The sequence below is a fragment of the Salvelinus sp. IW2-2015 genome, linkage group LG23, assembly GCF_002910315.2.
Source record: "Salvelinus sp. IW2-2015 linkage group LG23, ASM291031v2, whole genome shotgun sequence".
Classification (NCBI taxonomy): Eukaryota; Metazoa; Chordata; class Actinopteri; order Salmoniformes; family Salmonidae; genus Salvelinus; species Salvelinus sp. IW2-2015.
Genome location: NC_036863.1, coordinates 29,080,253 through 29,099,304, shown reverse-complemented (window position 1 = coordinate 29,099,304; position 19,052 = coordinate 29,080,253). Strand labels below are relative to the sequence as shown.

At 41.2% G+C, this 19,052-nt stretch overlaps 1 protein-coding gene and 1 long non-coding RNA gene across 2 annotated transcripts; both read right to left on the bottom strand.

Moving 5' to 3' along the window:
• Positions 1-7,503: 7,503 nt before the first annotated feature.
• On the bottom strand, positions 7,504-9,989 carry LOC111950289 (uncharacterized). The gene is made up of 3 exons (XR_002875475.2): positions 9,249-9,989; positions 8,942-8,976; positions 7,504-8,850 (listed from the first exon to the last, which is right to left on the bottom strand). It is a non-coding gene; the product is annotated as an uncharacterized lncRNA (long non-coding RNA).
• A 1,780-nt stretch (positions 9,990-11,769) lies between these two features.
• LOC111950542 (tetratricopeptide repeat protein 24) lies at positions 11,770-18,377 on the bottom strand. The gene is made up of 5 exons (XM_023968179.2): positions 18,273-18,377; positions 17,615-17,908; positions 13,068-13,269; positions 12,753-12,967; positions 11,770-11,980 (listed from the first exon to the last, which is right to left on the bottom strand). The coding sequence occupies exons 1-4, from the start codon at positions 18,375-18,377 to the stop codon at positions 12,933-12,935; spliced, it is 636 nt and encodes a 211-aa protein (XP_023823947.1). The 3' UTR covers positions 11,770-11,980; positions 12,753-12,932.
• Between the last annotated feature and the right edge of the window lie 675 nt (positions 18,378-19,052).

The window sequence follows — 19,052 nt, the reverse complement described above, 5'->3', positions numbered from 1 at the left end:
AGTATCACTGATGTTATATGATTGATAAAGTATGGTCACATTTCATTTGCTCTGTCAAACCTACCCTGTGGAATGACTTCGATAGCAACAGTGAATCTATTTAGTTTTAAGTGGAGATCTCACAACAATCATTCTCATGATAGCACATCAGTAACAGTTAGGGAAAAATATCATAGCTAAGCAGGACTGGGATTGGTTTAAACCTTAAAACCCTGGATGGGAGACCAAAGAGTAGATTCTCCAGTAGGAGGTGCTGCCCAGCCTATTGTTGTTTTCTGACAGTGGATTTTTTAACGTTGAAGATCTGACGTTGTTTAAAGGTACAAATTCAACATATTTTACACAAGTGTTGTCTATGTTTAAATTTGGTTACCATAATGACATAATCCTGAGGCTGAAATTTCACCCTCAAAACCACAGTTGATGACTTTTTTCAAATCCAATGTATTTTCCATGCAGATTCCACATCACAATATGTTGACAAATTAAGTTGAAACAACGTTGATTCAGACAGTTTGTGCATGGTGGGTAATGGCATCAAGATGATAAACAATTATCACACTGACAGAATCGCAGGGTAACATATTGTAATCTCTTGGTAATCAGAATATGACGCTGCCTGTTATTGCTCAACTATACACAGAAGGCCAGTGGAGATGTATGGGTATTCAACACACTGTTTTGTCACTAATGAGACATGAGGCAGCCTCCCCTGCTAATAACAAACCTCTGCAGTATAACTCACTCAGTAATTGCACCAGCGCTGCATCGTCCCTACTCATTACTGCTGTTTTTATGGCTCTAGTTGGCCTCCCAAATATCCCTCTATTCTGTTAGCTAGACACAGGTTTGGCATGCCAGCTAAACTCTTGCCCAGTGTAACATATTCATCTGAAGTCCTGAACACCAGGAAAATGGCCATATAGATGATACTGTACTTTTCACGGCAGATGTTTGTGAGGAAATGTACATAGGATGTATGTTTGAACGGAAGGCTCTGTGTGGAATTGGACTTGGGATAAATGCACTGTATTGAAAAAAACAGACATTAAATCCTATGCTCAATAAGAAATACAGGACCAGCTGTTTCAAATAAGCTGTAGTGTTGGTGAGAAGCATTGCAATCATTACTTTGGAAAACAACGATCCAACTTGATCCGATTCAGTGACCCCAATTGGGTTGTAATAGAGGCCTACCTACCAGTAAATAACCACGTTGACTCTGACCATGATGGATCTGTATTTATACCACTTTATGGCCAATGCAAATCAGCCCACACACAGAGCACAATAACCTGGCCTGTGTTGTGTCCTAGCCCCAGAGGACTGCAATCAGTGCCCTAAAGCATCATTGTGTGCACTGTTTGTGGACTGTGATTCATAATGGCACAGTGATGTACAGAATACCATGGACCATAGTGGGGGAGCGAGATGTCTTTGCACATCAAAGTGTAATGACAAAGCCTCAAAGTGAAAGGCTGATCCAGGAAGACTTCATGTACTGTATATCACACACATATCAGAGGTAATAAGGTTGGAAATAGGATTATGATAGAATGATCAGACAAATGATCTGTATTCATCATCATTCATTTGATCTTACAGCATAATATCAAATGAGATAAGATGATCAGACAGTATGTCACAGTGACTATACATCTTCTCTTAGCAAGTGCAGTAGATTTAAACACCACCAATCAACAATCGTCAAAACATTATTAACGAGTACTCAAACACGTGAACTGTTCACCTAGAGTAAGATGGAATGACACTGAACCTGAAAACAAGAAAAGCCAGTGTTGTTTAGACTACATCATGTGCCGTCTGCCTGCTGACTATTGGCCTGAAAGTCGATGTAGAGGACTGCAGAGCCTGACCTTACCCCACTCCAGAGCTGTCAACACCCTCTCCAAACACATTGCCCTGTGAATACTAAAGAAAAAGAAGAAAGATCATGTGTTTCTACAGCAGGGACATTGGGACAGGGAGACTTCTGCTCTTCGCCAGAGAGAAATGTCACACCAGAATGTGCTGAAAAAGCCGACTGGTGCAATGGATTCCTCATCAGCTCATTTAGTTTGTCAGCCTACCCTGGGAATTAACAGAGTTTAGAAATATTTTACAAAGGGCATTGTCATGTGTAATGACTCATATGCAGAGATGGTGTTCGTTCTTGGTTTGTAACACAGGGAAAGGTACATTAGATTGATATACTGGTCATTTTCAGCCTCTTCTGACCATGACTTGTTTCTATTCGGCCCCGTCAGATCCCTGATGGCCCCAGTACTGATGCTGAGAACATTGACACAACACTGCACTTAAAGTAGCGGCACAAAGACAACCTTTCTCTCTGTCTCCCTGATTTAGAATACCCAACCATATCCCCCTTTCAGTTTAGATGACCTTGGACCAAGTGTGTGTGTGTGTGTGTCCTATGCCACACACACACTCCCTCTATCCTTTGTCTCTCACCATCTCACTTGAATTAATTCAACATTAATTAAGCCTTTCCTATGCCACACACACACACACACTTTCTCTCTCACCATCTCACTCTCATTAATTAAGTATTTCAACACTGATCCTCACTCTGTCTCCTCTCAATATGTTAACATATTCGAAATGAAGTCTTGAATAGGTGTTAATCACGTAATAGAATTATGTGAGTTATTTTTTGTGGCTGTGGTTGTTCTCCCATCCGCTGAAGAATCCCTGGCACCGGCACGCGAAGGTGTCTGAAGGACATTGGGATCAAGTTTCACGCAGTAAATCGATCATCCCAGCATGCACCAGTAGCCTACTAGGGTCTTCAATCAGTGTTTACCGTGTACACTCATAAATTATTTTTTGGCGTCACTGCAAAGCGGCGGTAATGCAAGTCCTATATCGAAACCCCGAGCCGTTCTACTCTTGAGCAAGGCAGTTAACTCCCAACATCAACTGCTCGTCGGGCGCCGTGAACGTTGTAAGGCAGCTCCCCGCACCTACCTGATTCAGAGGGGTTGGGTTAAATGCGGAAGACATATTTCGGTTGGCGTCACTGCTTTTGCTATATTGGCGTGTATGCACTGAAAAACGTCGCGGTCGATTCGGAAACTGCAGCAATCTGATGGATGGGTCAATGGGATTCTAAACTTTAAGTGGGGCGAAAAACCTTTTACCTAACCTTTGAAAATGGAAGGTAAAAAAATGAAAGTATAAGACCTATATATTTGCAACGTTTTGCCTTTATATTTTGGACATTTGTTTGTTTTCATGGAGTAAATGGACAAGAAGTGTAGATATGCAAGGTTATTGCATATTTTATTCTATTGATTGTTTCGTACCATATAGTCCTTTAACAAATTAGGATATTTATTGTTATGCCACTATAATGTAGGCTATACAAGTTACTCCAATGTATCCTATAGCACGTTTATGTAGGCTAGTCATCTGTCCACATAATGACAACATGCAGTGAGATATATTACAGGACTATGTTCACTCTTACCTTGTTTAACGCTCAACTCACTTGGAATGCGCGCATTCCTCACAATACGCCACAAAGCACACTTTCTCTCYGATACAATGTYGTSTATTCCAATTGATCAGCTAAGCCGTMATGCAATGAAATATMTGTATTATCTTCAGTTRCCGCAGCATCRAARATAWTTGAAAACCAAAATTACGTATTCGTCTCCAAAGTAGGCCTACAACAATTTCAGCGTTTCGGTTGATCCATCTTTCACTCAGTTTTCTTTTTGTATATCTCAATATCCATGGAAGTTTCAAAAAATTATCCAATGTCCAATCCTTGTCGGGCTCCGAGGTTGGTGAAATAGGTTCTGCAGCTACAGTTCAACAGACCACTCTATCCCACTACTTGCGTTCATCAAAAATAGACATGGGAGGGGAGCTGTCCATACACGCAGGTGCTGAAGTGCTGAAAAGAAACCTGGTGCATCAAAAGCAAAGACTACAGATTATTTGGCAATACTGATTTGCAGGCGCGTGCACAATATGGGTCTACCTGTGCCAGAACACCTGCCCCTTTTCCCTCCCACTTGCCAAGTGCTCTTTTGTGTGGTGGTATAATTTTATATTTTTGTACACAGTTTTTGTCATTGTTGTTCTGAACCCACTTCCACCTAGTTGTCGTGATGACGTCAAATTCGCCACCGCCTGTATGGAGATTAGTGCTGAGCGATTAGGGTTTTTTGAGGTAGGTTCAGTTTATTTTTTATACATTAAATGCACTATGCATTATGTGGGTCGAATGTTGTAACAACACAGAATAAAACAATTAAAAGTACAAATGTTAGTGATGACCATTACTGGTTATTAACCATAATGGATTCACATTACTTCACTATTTCATTACAAGTCATCATCTCATCTCTATAGAGCTGCTGCCTATGCAGTCTGCCAAATCAACATTTTAGTAGTTCTTCAAAGTAAATAAAACAAACTTTTATGACTACTGAATGCCAAGTATCAATCACCCCATGTCTGCTCCACACGGTTCTTATTATAATAGCTCAGTGCTCCACACAGACCGGACAAGTATGCAGGTGCCCAATTGTCATTATAGTTAATTACCATGTTTTCTGTGCTAATATATGTAGAATATTGGCCTGTTGGAAACTAAAACAACCTACTACATTGCATAGTTCAGGCTTGATCTGATTTATCTCTACATAAACTGCGCATTGAGCTCACAGAAAAAACTCGAACAAAATGGAATTCAAATCATTTAAACTTGGTAAATTAGTAACCCAAAAACAACTGACATGTCGGTTAATTGCTCAGCACTCATGGAGATTGCGCCTGCCCATTATCCAAACATGCATGGCTTTAAATGCAGTCACTGGTGGAGTGTGTGTAGCAAGCTAACTAGTTTAAATATGAACAGTAATGCCAGAGCAGCATAACATTTGATTTACACTTTATAACACTTGATTTACATCATCACCAATATTCGGTCTGGATGGCTGATAGCCTATGTGCAGCAGCACTTCATCATGCATTTCCTTATACAATCATAGCAGCGGGAATGGTGCTGGAGGTGCGGCAGCACCCCTGATAAGGGACTGTACGTTATTGATAATGAGGGATACCTGGAGAAAATCGAACCTCTCTGAAATGAAAATGGATGGCCCTCCCTTCAGTATAATATTTATTTACCCGACCCTCCCTGAACGCTTGAATTTTTTTTTGTGACCCTCCCCTATACCCAAAATAATAATTAAAACAAAGTGGATAACAGAGAACATGCCTACGTTTACCCTCACTCCTATGACAGACCAGGGCTGGGTTTCCCAAAAGCATCGTAGCACTAAGATCATCGTAATTCCACTGACACTAAATGGACAGAAGAGTATCTTCGTGCTACGATGCTTTTATGAGACCCAGCCCAGAGCCTTAGACATGCAGTTTTAGAAACTGTTCTTCGTTTTGTAAGCATTACATAGCAAAGTAGCTAGAAGATTGTGGATTTGCAGACCAACGCAGACAAGGGTAAGGATGAAAAGATATCCATTATAATAAAAGCACTGCATGAATCCATCATCTTATTTGCAGTCCGATTTTTTGTGTGCCTTTTATAAACGCATTTCTTGCAATTCTACGTCATTTTACTTGACTGGAGACAAACAGAATCTTTTTAAATACCACAACAGAGCATGTCAACAAATGAGCGCATGCTGCAGCACCAAAGACATTTAGATTTCCTTAAAGACTATTGTTAAAAAAAGAGGATAGTCTAAGTTTGGAACAGTGCTGAAGTTGTCTATCAACTGTAAACATTTTGCGCAACAGAACCAGTTACAACTTTAGTATCTGATCATCAATGACTTAGAGAAAAAGCCATTTGTTTTTTTAACACATAACCTAAAACCAAAGGTTGAATTTATTTGCACCGAAGAAAATAAGTGATAAACAACAATACAGTTAAAAGCAAATAAAGAACGGTGTGCAAGTATGGTTGGAAGCCCAAGGGCTTATAAAAAAACACAACACAAAAAAACTATATTCAATACATAAGAACAAAAATAAAAAAGGTTTGTTAAAACAGACAACCCTTTTTTCTCCCAATTTTTGTGGTATCCAATTGGTAGTTACAGTCTTGTCCCATCGCTGCAACTCCCGTATGTACTCGGGAGAGGCGAAGGTCGAGAGCCGTGCATCCTCCGAAACATGACCCAGCCAAGCTGCACTGCTTCTTGACACAATGCCCGCTTAACCCGGTAGCCAGCCGCACCAATATGTCAGAGGAAACACCGTACACCTGACGACCGTGTCAGCGTGCATGGGCCCGGCCCGCCACAGGAGTTGCTAGAGCGCGATGGGACAAGGAAATCTTGGCCTGCCAAACCCTCTCCTAACCTGGACGATGCTGGGCCAATTGTGCGCTGCCCCATGGGTCTCCCAGTCACGACCAGCTGTGACACAGCCTGGGATCGAACCCTGGTCTGTAGTGACGCCTGCAAATTGATTTTAACAAACAATTGGTCCCCCAAAAAATGCAACCCTCAGTTGAATTTCAAAATCCCGATGTGGCCCTCGAGCCAAAAAGTTTGCCCACCCCTAGGCTATGGATCATTTTATTGAGACCACACTAGGCACACTTGATATTGCACACCCAGCAGAGAATCAGCTGGGGGGCAGCATCAGGCACACATGAGATACTAATTCTCAAACACTGAGCAATGACATTTAAATCGATTACAAATTACATGACCCTCCCATGGACTAAATAAAAAAATTATAAAAAGGAATAAAGACTAAACCCTCTCCCTGACTGAAATTGAAAAAGCATGACCCTCCTCTGGGTAACAATTGTGTACATTTAATGAAAGGTTAGGCCTATTTTCTCATAGTGTGAGCTTTAGGAAAACCAATTGAAAACAGATTGAGTGCTTGTTCTTTTTTGTGTTTTCTTGTAGCAATGATCAACGGTGCTGGCTTTGTTAAGCCTTGGGGTGACTATTAATTTACAAAGGATCAGAGTTAAATACTTCAAAAACAGATTACATTTATTTCAAATTGTACAACCATGATTCAAGTGAAGAGCAGAGATTTAAGTTAGCATGATCGAAGAAATGATACACATTATGACAATCTTAGAATATTGACTACCAAGACACCTTGAAATAAGGCAACAGTAAAAATGTCATCCCCCCCACAAATGACTAACGTATGTACAGTTGATTACTATAGCCCCCCCCCCCCCGGCCCAAAAGGTATAATTTTGTCAATGCCAGATCTCTATGGCATGACTAATCATTCACCCAAATTTTGTCAAAATTGGGCCAGTGGTGTCTGAGATATCGTGTGGGTTAGCTCATATCCCTAAACATGCGTGCCAAATTTCATCACTAAGTCAAACAGATCAACAGAGTTGATATAGCCCGTTATAGCGCCACAGCAAGGTCGATATGAATGTTCTTGCATATGCTGAGTCTTCCTCTTTAAGGAATACCTAGGATAGGATAAAGTAATCCTTCTCACCCCCCCCCCCCCTTAAAAGATTTAGATGCACTATTGTAAAGTGGCTGTTCCACTGGATGTCATAAGGTGAATGCACCAATTTGTAAGTCGCTCTGGATAAGAGCGTCTGCTAAATGACTTAAATGTAAATGTTAAATGTTGACAGTGTTTACCAAATTCTGTTACAATACGAATATCATTGACTGATTTATATGCATGTGCCAGACCACACCCAGGTGAATGTTTATTAGTCAATAGGAGCCATGTTGATTTAGCTACCAGTCTGGAAAATATTGCGTTGAGAGATCGTTTTCCATAAATGCCACATATCAAGTTTCGTGCAGATTGGTCATTCGGTATCAGAAGAGTAGGGTTAAGTGTTTTTCACACAATTCAAAATGGCGGAAAATCCATCATGGCGGAACTTATGGGTCCCGAGGCAAATTTGTTCCTTGTGAAGACAGGGACCGATCTACTAAATTTCATGACTTAAGGTCAAACGGGGTGAGGGGCATGACCTTACAAAGTTTGCATTTTCAATCTCGTTACAGAGCCACCATCTGGCCAATCAGTGTAATTTTCTAAATGCCGTAAAGCTATGGCAAGATGCATCATTCACCAAAGTTTAGTCAAAACCGGGCCAATGCTGTCTGAGATATCGCTTGTGACTAACATATGAACGTACTAACGGACGGAAACAGATCCACAGTCTCTTCCCCAATTTCAGTGTGGGGACAATGACCAGCATACACATCTGCTCATTTATCACTCCAGTGTTAATCTGCTAAATTGTAATTATTCGCTCCTATGGCCTATTTATTGCCTACCTCCTCATGCCTTTTCCACACACTGTATATAGACTTTCTTTTTTTCCTTTCTACTGTGTCATTGACTTGTTTATTGTGTTATTGGCTTGTTTATTGTTTATTCCACGTGTAACTCTGTGTTGTTGTCTGTGTCACACTGCTTTGCTTTATCTTGGCCAGGTCGCAGTTGTAAATGAGAACTTGTTCTCAACTAGCCTACCTGGTTAAATAAAAAATAAAAAAATAAAAACAGGGAGTGTTTGGAAGACAAATGCAATGACAAGGCAACACTTGTACGTGCAGGAGATGAGACAGACAATGTTATACAGTAACACTTACATGTGCATTAGAATTTTTAATACCAATGTGCAAAGAGCAGATTTGAGCCATAGAAATACACTCAATAGAGTCATTCCTATGAATGCTTTCAATTAACCAACCACATTAACTTGGACTTGCATCTAGTCACATGACTGTGCAGATTTGGGACTTCCGTTTCTTTAACAGGGTTATGGTCTCTTCATTATCTGACGCACCAGTGGGTGAAACTTCGGAGCTTTCGGACAATGGAGTCTCACTAAAACACACGATACGTGTTCTGTCAGCATCAATGATTACTCAAACTGAAGCCGATCACTGGAAATAACTCACAGACAAACATTACGTACCTGTTAGTCTGTGTTGTCCTCGGTTTAATGCTCGCCTACAGAGGGATTATAACAAACAGTAAAAATTGTTTGAACAAAGCTTTTGATAACATAGCCATTACTTTCTTGTAACAATATGTGCAGAATGTGGATTTAAAAAATTATAGTGTTATTTTAACATGCTAGTGGTCCTTTGTCCAAATAAGGACCTCTTAGCCCACACACTAGTTATAACTAGTAGCTAGCTACTTCCTCAATGGGAGATTTGTGCAAAAGTTCATGTTGTGCAACCGTTTCTCAGGTTAAGATTGAGGGGAGTGGTTCTTACTCTGCTGGGTGAGTACAGGGTGGTTTGATGGGTCCTGGTTCTAGTAATGGGGGTCGGGCTGCTCATATGTATTATTCAGGTTCCTGGAGATGAGAGGAAGAGGCACGCTCAAACATGATCATCTCAAAAATAACTTTTCAAGAATAATTTAAAATGACAAGCAGCAGTGTAACACTGGCCACACACACACAGCAATGCCAAGTTAAAGGCATCTTAGATATATGGTTTCTCTGGGAACGGGAGAACAAACATAGTGCAGCTATGCAGAAATGAGTGTGTGTTTACAGGGGGATGGTAGTGAATCATCAGTGGAAGCCAAGGTCATCCCCATGCAGATTAATTATGTATGGGGTTTTGTTTTCTCTGCTGGTGCTCTTATGATATATCTGTGACTGGCTAATGACTCTCCATTTCCCCATGATTCTATTCTTCTCTGCAGAGCAGACACTCCCAGAGCTCATTTTCTTCAGTGTAATTTAAGAAAACCCAATAGGTGTTTATACCTTAACGACATTCTGCAAAAATAAACAATTTAAGAGGCCGGAGTCTGGTGGCACGAAATGAAAACGTGTTTGATTTTCCAGTGCGCTAATCACAACAAGTAAAATTACCCTGGGTTTATTTATGGGTTGTCTGGATGGGTGTTATTGGGCTATGCACGTGTGTATAATGGTGCAGCTATGTACACTACCGTTCAAAAGTTTGGGGTCACTTAGAAATGTCCTTGTTTTTGAAAGAAAAGCACATTTTTTGTCCATTANGGGGATGGTAGTGAATCATGAGTGGAGGCCAAGGTCATTGCCATGGACATGAATTATGTATGCGGTTTTGTTTTCTCTGCTGGTGCTCTTATGATACATCTGTGGCTGGCTAATGACTCTCCATTTCCCTATTATTCAATTCTTCTCTGCAGAGCAGACACTCACAGAGCTCATCTTCTTCAGTGTAATTTAAGAAAACCCAATAGGTGTTAATACCTTTAAGACATTCTGCAAAAATAAACAATTTAAGAGGCCCGAGTCTCATGGCACGAAATTAAAAAGTGTTTGATTTTCCAGTGTGCTAATAAAGAATCAAAGTCAATMACAACAAGTAAAATTACTCTGCGTTTCTTTATGAGTTGTCTGGATGGGTGTTATTGAGCGTGTGTATAATGGTGCATCTATGTATGTGTGCTAATGTGTACAGTAAATTTGTGATAATGTGCACTGTGTGAGCATGTATGATGATGTTTACAGTGTGTGTGTGTGTGTGTTAAATGCCTTGCCTGTTTGCCCCTGGCAGCACAGTCAGATAGCCCGGCTTCTCAGTGAGAGATCTTGTCACCGGTGACTGGGAGTCACATGCTTCTCCCATCGTCACTGTGTGTGCCTGTTCTCCATCTGGACCCGGGGCTTCCTCCTCCTTCCCCTGCTGTCCGGTAGACACCTCTGCAGAGCCAGCTCCACTCACTAGGGAACAACAACCCAGTCAGTACACTGGAGATGAAACTGTAGAAACGCATGAGTACACTTACAAGTTCTACAAGAGAGTTGAAAGTGGCTTAAAATGGAAACACATTTTTCACAGTCAACACACACGCACGCACACACACACACACACACACTATAGTTCCCACCAACAGACCAGAAGATGGTTGATACAGTGCCTTGCAAAAGTATTCATCCCCCTTGGCGTTTTTCCTATTTTGTTGCATTACATCCTGTAATTTAAATTGATTTTTATTTGGATTTCATGTAATTGACATACACAAAATAGTCCAAATTGGTGAAGTGAAAAAAATAACATTTCAAAAAATATATATATATATTTTTAAACGGAAAAGTGTTGCGTGCATATGTATTCAAACCCCTTTCCTATGAAGCCCCTAAATAAGATCTGGTGCAACCAATTACCTTTAGAAGTCATACAATTAGTTAAATAAAGTCCACCTGTGTGCAAGTGTCACATGATCTGTCACATGATCTCAGTATATATACACACACCTGTTCTGAAAGGCCCCAGAGTCTGCAACACCACTAAGCAAGGGGCACCACAAAGCAAGCGGAACTATGAAGACCAAGAAGCTCTCCAAACAGGTCAGGGACAAAGTTGTGGAGAAGTACAGTTCAGGGTTGGGTTACAAAAAAATATCTGAAACTTTGAACATACCACAGAGCACCATTAAATCCATTATTAAAAAATGGAAAGAATATGGCACCACAACAAACCTGCCGACTATCAATTTAAAGCGAGCTTCCCCTAAACCCTCACAAGCCTGCCATTGGTCCTTATAGTCATCTAGATAGATAGATAGATGAGGAAGAAGAAAGATAAATATAAAGAAATATTGAGAAAGTTGAGTAAACAACATAGAGAGCGAAAGAGGGTGAGACTTAGTGTCAAAAGGGGTCAATGGATGTAAAGAGTCATTAATAGCCTGTTTAAACAATTAGAACACACTTCCAACATGACAAATGTGCTTATTATTATNAGTGTCAAAAGGGGTCAATGGATGTAAAGAGTCATTAATAGCCTGTTTAAACAATTAGAACACACTTCCAACATGACAAATGTGCTTATTATTATTCTTAGAAAGAATAAAGTTGGACTTGATTTTGTACCAGTGTCTTTGAAGGCCTGCAGGGCTTGGAGGTAGTTCTCTGCTGCCTCCTCATGCTCCCTCAGCTGACTGAGGGCAAAGGCCAAGTTACTGAAGCAGCGGCCCTGAGCACGACGACTGCCCAAAGACCCTGACGCAGACACACAGAATGATGGGGAGAAAGGGGGAAGGGTATCAGGGAGAGACACAGAGTTTGAGAGAAAGATAGATTACAAAGGGAGAGGGGTTAATACAGGGAACAAGAGACAATCTTTACAGCGTCATCACTTTTCCACTCACTTAAAAAAAGCATAAGTAGCTATGTCACGTTCACATCCCCAACAGCATGTGGGCTGGCGAAAAAAACATGTCTTTAGAACCGTTACATGCACATACGCACAAGAAATACCAGTGTGTGAGTCACTCAGTGGTGCTGTGGTAAGCACTCTGTAAGTCCCTATGGGATTGCCTCAGTGGAATCTCAGCCACACACACCCCTGCGCACGAGCACACACACACACACACACACACACACATACACACAACTCTCTTGCTAATGTGAGAGCTGCTCACAGAGACAGATTAGAGGCATGGAGAGTACTGGACACACAGACAGACCAAGATACTGTAAAGGATTAATCAGGGTATAATGAAATGTTTGAGGAATGGTCTGCCCCTCTGCCTAAACAATTATTCCTTACACGCCTCAGGTAACATGTTCCTCACACACACATGATTCTCTGCGGCTCAGTTGGTAGAGTGCTTGCACCACTTATACAAAAAAAATATGCACGCAGAGTACTTTGGAGAATAGCGCATGCTAAATGGTATATCATTATTACATGCAGTACATAACAGCACTGAACTTTGCAGAAAATACAGTATAACTATACTCTCCAGCGTAAGTGATGTAATAAGCTCACCATGCAGGCTGGCTGTCTATCGGTGGTAGTCCAGGGCCTGCCGGTACTGGCTTAGTGTGTTGTGAACGGCTCCCAGGTTCTGTAGGACCACGGCAAGCCTGCTGGGCCTGGTGCTGACCAGGGGCAGGGCCCGCTCATAGCACCAGGCTGCCTCCTGGAACAACTTCAGCTGGGAGAAACTCAGGCCCAGGTCATTGTACACCTTACCTGAAAGACTGAGGGATAAAGTCACAAAACTGTGACCAAATTGTTGACTGACAACGCTGTTACTCATTAGTTTTTTCCTCAATTCAGTTAATCTGACAGTTTACCAACCGAGCAACTCTGGGTTTTTGATGTTGTTGCTCAGCTCAAGGCAATCAGTGAGCACAGTGATGATATCATCCATGGTGAAGTCATCTGATTGGAGCATGTGACTCCCTGCATATTTGAAGGCCGTGGCGGCTGAGTCCAGCTTGCCTGCCATCCTGTAGCTCTCCCCAGCCCTCTGGAAGCTCTGAGCTGCCTGGATCCAGTCCTGAAAACACACAGCTTGAATCAGAACCAGCTCTATGTAGGACAGTCAGTGAGCTGTCAATATATAGACCTGGCTGCTACAGATCTCAAATGAGTCAGTCAGACACTGCAGCTCTTAAAAATTAGGGATGTGCATCTTTACCTTTCAAGACGATTCGATACATATTTAGATACATGGGCTACAATACCATACAGGAACGATAAGTTTAAGTTTGAAACGATCTGTGCGATTCGGTTTGTTTGGAGGAACGAATCGAAGCGATTCAGTTCGATGCAATGCACTAACATTTGTTGCATAAACACATTCCTTTTCTATTCTAAATTCAAATATGCTGGGCTTCTCTGAACTGGATCTGTCTGAGCCGACTTCTCTGTGTGTGTGTGTGTGTGTGTGTGTGTGTGTGTGTGTGTGTGTGTGTGTGCGTGTGTGTGTGTGTGTGTGTGTGTGTGTGTGTGTGTGTGTGTGTGTGTGTGTGTGTGTGTGTGTGTGTGTGTGTGTGTGTGTGTGTGTGTGTGTGTGTGTGTGTGTGTGTGTGTGTGTGTGTGTGTGTGTAAATGATGTACTGTATATGTCTATGTTGTATGTAGGCACCTGGGCTGAGCCATAAGGGAAACTGGGTATCTACCTTGCTTTTGAGCTGAAATCCCATCACCACACTAATTCAGTCGTCATTTTTGCACATTAAAAAAGTGTTAGCTAGTAATGTATCAATATTTATTTGTAAACAATTTGCTATGACATACCCAATGATTATAAGCACAACTTTGGATTTCACGCGTGTCTCATAATGGAATGGTTTAGATCTTTTGGAAGTTGGACTTTTGGACTCGAGTGAGCTCCTCTTCTTCTCCCGCTTCGACCATGCAGTGCAGGTAGCAAAGTGATTGCTGTCTCATTATGAAATTATCAACTTTACCTTGTATATCTAAAAATGACCGTATATACTCATTGTTTCAACAAAAACTACCAAACTATTGCTGATGGTGAACCTGAACAATCAAAATAAAATCCAATGTAAGCCCTGATCAGCATGTATAGCCAGATGAGAGCCGTGTGTCCCACGATAGTTTAGGCTACTTTTATTCCGGTAAAACCAATTTTCAACAGCGCATTTGATAAAAATAACCTAGCAAATTACTTGGTTGTCACTCAAGTGATAAAGCCTATATTGCACAAGACATTTTCAAACATCTGAATGCTGAAGGTGAAGCGCAGATGTGTCAGATCAGAAATAGGCATGCCTCGCGTTGGTCAGCGAGCGAAGCTGCTCGCAGTTTGACTACTGATTGTGCTTGGGGTTGTTCGGCATGCAAAATGACTTGTAGATTAATGACTGTCAACACAATTGTATGCTAAGTTTGACACTGAAGGAGAGGACACATATGTCACAAAAGATGAGAGGCATTTTCGGGAAGGCAGAAAGAAGTAATTTGAGCAACAACAAAATTGTGAACCATTTTGAATTGATTTTCGGATATGCATGTTACACATTTGGATCGGTTTGGGGTCCCGCTGACCGATGCACTCAAATCTTAAACATTTGAACCAGGGACTGATGCATATACAGTTGAAGTCGGAAGTTTACATACACTTAGGTTGGAGTCATTAAAACTCGTTTTCTCACCACTCCACAAATTTTTGTTAACAACTATAGTTTTGGCAAGTCGGTTAGGACATCTACTTTGTGCATGACACAAGTCATTTTTCCAACAATTGTTTACAGACAGATTATTTCACTGTATCACAATTCCAGTGGGTCAGAAGTTTACATACACTAAGTTGACTGTGCCTTTAAACAGCTTGGAAAATTCCAGAAGATGATGTCATGGCTTTAGAAGCTTCTGATAGGCTAATTGACATAATTTGAGTCAATTGGAGGGGTACCCCTGGATGTATTTCAAGGCCTACCTTCAAACTCAGTGCCTCTTTGCTTGACATCATGGTAAAATCAAAAGAAATCAGCCAATATTTTTTGGGGGAGACCTTCGCAAGTCTTGTTCATCCTTGGGAGCAATTTCCAAACACCTGAAGGTACCACGTTCATCTGTACAAACAGTAGTACGCAAGTATAAACACTATTTGACCATGCAGCCGTCATACCGCTCAGGAAGGAGACACATTCTGTCTCCTAGAGATGAACGTATTTGGTGCGAAAAGTGAAAATCAATCCCAGAACAACAGCAAAGGACCTTGTGAAGATGCTGGCGGAAACGGGTACAAAAATATCTATATCCACAGTAAAACGAGTCCTATATCGACAACCTGAAAGGCCGCTCAGCAAGGAAGAAGCCACTGCTCTTAAATCGCCATAAAAAAGACAGACTACAGTTTGCAACTGCACATGGGGGGGACAAAGATCGTACTTTTTGGAGAAATGTCCTCTGGTCTGATGAAACAAAAATAGAACTGTTTGGCAATAATGACCATCGTTATATTTGGAGAAAAAAGGGGGAGGCTTGTAAGCCGAAGAACACCATGCCAAACGTGAAGCACGGGAGTGGCAGCATCGTGTTGTGGGGTTGCTTTGCTGCAGGAGGGACTGGTGCACTTCACAAAATAGATGGCTTCATGAGGAGGGAAAATTATGTGGTTTTATTGAAGCAACATTTCAAGACATCAGTCAGGAAGTTAAAGCTTGGTCGCAAATGGGTCTTCCAAATGGACAATGACCCTAAGCATACTTCCAAAGTTGTGGCAAAATGGCTTAAGGACAAAGTCAAGGTATTGGAGTGGCCATCACAAAGCCATAACTTCAATCCTATAGAAAATGTGTGGACAGAACTGAAAAAGCGTGTGCGAGCAACGAGGCCTACAAACCTAACTCAGTTACACCAGCTCTGTCAGGAGGAATGTGCCAAAATTCACCCAACTTATTGTGGGAAGCTTGTGGAAGGCTACCCAAAACGTTTGACCAAAGTTAAACAATTTAAAGGCAATGGTACCAAATACTAATTGAGTGTATGTAAACTTCTGACCCACTGGGAATGTGATGAAAGAAATAAAAGCTGAAATAAATAATTCTCTCTACTATTATTCTGACATTTCACATTCTTAAAATAAAGTGGTGATCCTAACTGACCTAAGACAGGGAATTTTTACTAGGGTTAAATGTCAGAAATTGTGAAAAACTGAGTTTAAATGTATTTGGCTAAGGTGTATGTAAACTTCTGACTTCAACTGTAGGTGAATCGTTACATCCCTATTATAAATGATACGAATTCATTGATAACACCCAGACACTGCCTATGGCAGTTCTCTAAATAATTTAATCGTGGCTTGACTCTGACACCGACTGAGGGTGTCCGAATAAAAAACAGACCATAATGACAGAGACTGGTCCTTCATCAGTGGCAGCTGGTGATCAGCAAAGATGAGGTAGGTGGGCAGGTTCACTAAAGATCTGAAAAGGTTAATGGCATGATTTTTCTTGGTGTTATAATTGTATTGATTAAACAAATTGCAAAGCATGATTTCTGAGCACCTAATACATTAGAAATAAGATGGCTCATAAGAATCAATCAACTGACAATCAATTAAAGGAGAAGTTGTATTTTTACAACTAAATTTAGGTATCGCTCAAGTTGCACAAAAGGAAATATGTTGCGGATAAAGTTTGGAATGACACAATTTCATGTGTACAACATCGAAAGCCCTGCATCACTATACTGAGAGCTTTGCCGTTTCTAAAATGACATATTTGGTTGTTTTTGGAGCCTTTGTTCATGTTTTTTCAGGGCCCCCATACTATACAAAGTGGATGAGGAAGTGATCTGCTGTTTGTTTCTAAAGGTGTCTGGACCCTTCTATAAGAAACAATTTCCATAAAAAAGAAACAATTTCCATTTGGTTGTAAAAAAATAAAACTTATTCAACAATCATTCAACTATTGCAACTATTGCAATTTTTTGAGTACTTGAGCATTTCTTTTAGCAGAGAAGCTTGTTTTCTTCCTATTGTGGTATAGTCCTTACATAACATTCAATGTTCAGTCTTGAGTATTCTAGGCCTCATGCGTAAGTATCTTATTTTCTTTGCCGAAGATATGGGTGGGCTTCTAAATTCTGACTCAGCACAATCTTAATGTGCATGAAGGCAAATCTCCTGGTGGTAATACCTCATTATAAAAAAGCACAGCTTGGGCTTTTCTCGGAATGTATTGGATTGATTTTAAATCTTTTTAGGAGAGTATCCCACCTACATTTTGGAATGGCTTAAGGTGAGGAAGATAAGTACAGTTTACTGATGTTTTACAGTTCTCCTCTAATGGTTAGGGGTTGAGATTTTTGGCAGGGTAATCTGATTCTCGTGCTGAACCATAAAAAACATACACCTTGAGCTGACTGACCTTTAGGAGCAGGTGACAGTGGGACATTTTCATGCAGGTCTCCCCCTCACTGGCCCCGTCCCCCTGGCAGCGGTACAGCTGGGCTGCCTGGAGGCAGTGACCAGCCGCCTGGCTGTGGTTCCCCAGGGTCTCATAGGCTACGGCCAGGTTGAACTGGAGGTCTGCTATCCGCTCGCCCCTCTCTCCTGGCTGGGCCCGCTTCAGGAAGTCCAGCCCCTTCAGGGCTTTACCCGCCTCCAAGTAGGCAGCTCCCAGGTTAAAGGCACATGCCCGCTGGACCCTGGTCTCCTTTAGCTGTGGGTGATAGAGTATGGTAAGAGAGAATACTTAAACATTATAAAAGCTAACATAAGTACCAGTAAAAATGATGCAGCATATTTGACTTTCTTCCATACAGTATGTCTAAATAGTGTGGTTGTCAGATGTATGTCATTGTGAAAACCAATTACTATTTGGGGACAATAAAGATTGTGTAAATACTGTAATTCATTTGGACTTGGAACCAGACAAGTTTTTGTTGCCTGGACATTTTCCAAACAATATAATCAGGTGCTCAGTTCTCCCTCTGACAGTATTAGCAAGCCCTATATTATATGGGTGAGGTGCAGGACAAAATGTCTCAAAATGGACAACAAGGAAGTAGCCTAAGTAATGTCACCTCTATGGAAGCTTTGGAGGCCTTTTTGAAGAGGCTGAGGGCTTCTTCACAGTCCCCTTGCTTTAGGGTAATGTGGCCAGAGGCTGTGAGATCCTCAATGTCCATCTGGACCTTCAGGACATCAGCCTCTTTGTCTTTGCTCTTTACACCCCGTCACTCTTATTTTTCCTGCCCTCATGTAATGGGTAGCTATCAGATGCCATGTTGGTTTTGCCAGGGAGTGGCTACAGTATAGCATTATGAGGAAACTGATGGAAAGAGGAGAGCAAAATAATTTTGAAGGTCTGATTGTCACACTCACTCAGGTCATGACACTGAAAGAACTGCCCTCCTTTGATGATAGTGAGAACTTGCTATGTGGCAAACAACATGAGGACTCACTCAGTGCCTGTCCTTTTCAAATAAATGTTGAAGTTTAACCAAGTCTATTATGAGCTCACCGAAAGGCGTTTATTTTATAGCCAGAATTATCGCATTCAAATAAACATTTTTGAGAAGTAGCATGGACAGATGTTTATCATGTTTGCTAGCTAACTTACTTACTTGAAACCACATGACTAATTAACGCATTAGCTTCTCGAGTCTTGGTAACATGGCTAACGTAGCTAGTTTAGTTAGCTATTTCAAGATGAACAGCCATCCAAGACAGAGCCGTTGAAATGAGTTAGTTAGCTTGACAAATACATTGGTCAATTATCCGTACAGCCGTAAACCCTAGTTAGTCTTTATCACACGTTTTAGCTGGCATTTCTTGTTAGCTTGCTAGCTAATGTTAGGGAG

Bases quoted from the DNA above. Each gene is read 5' to 3' on its own strand.
- LOC111950542 (XM_023968179.2), bottom strand. From the start codon at position 18,377: ATGGACATTGAGGATCTCACAGCCTCTGGCCACATTACCCTAAAGCAA. The intron at 17,909-18,272 runs GTGACATTACTT...TATCACCCACAG, and splicing joins CCTCCAAAGCTTCCATAGAG to CTAAAGGAGACCAGGGTCCA. The intron at 13,270-17,614 runs GTCAGTCAGCTC...GTGTGTTTTCAG, and splicing joins ACTGTCACCTGCTCCTAAAG to GACTGGATCCAGGCAGCTCA.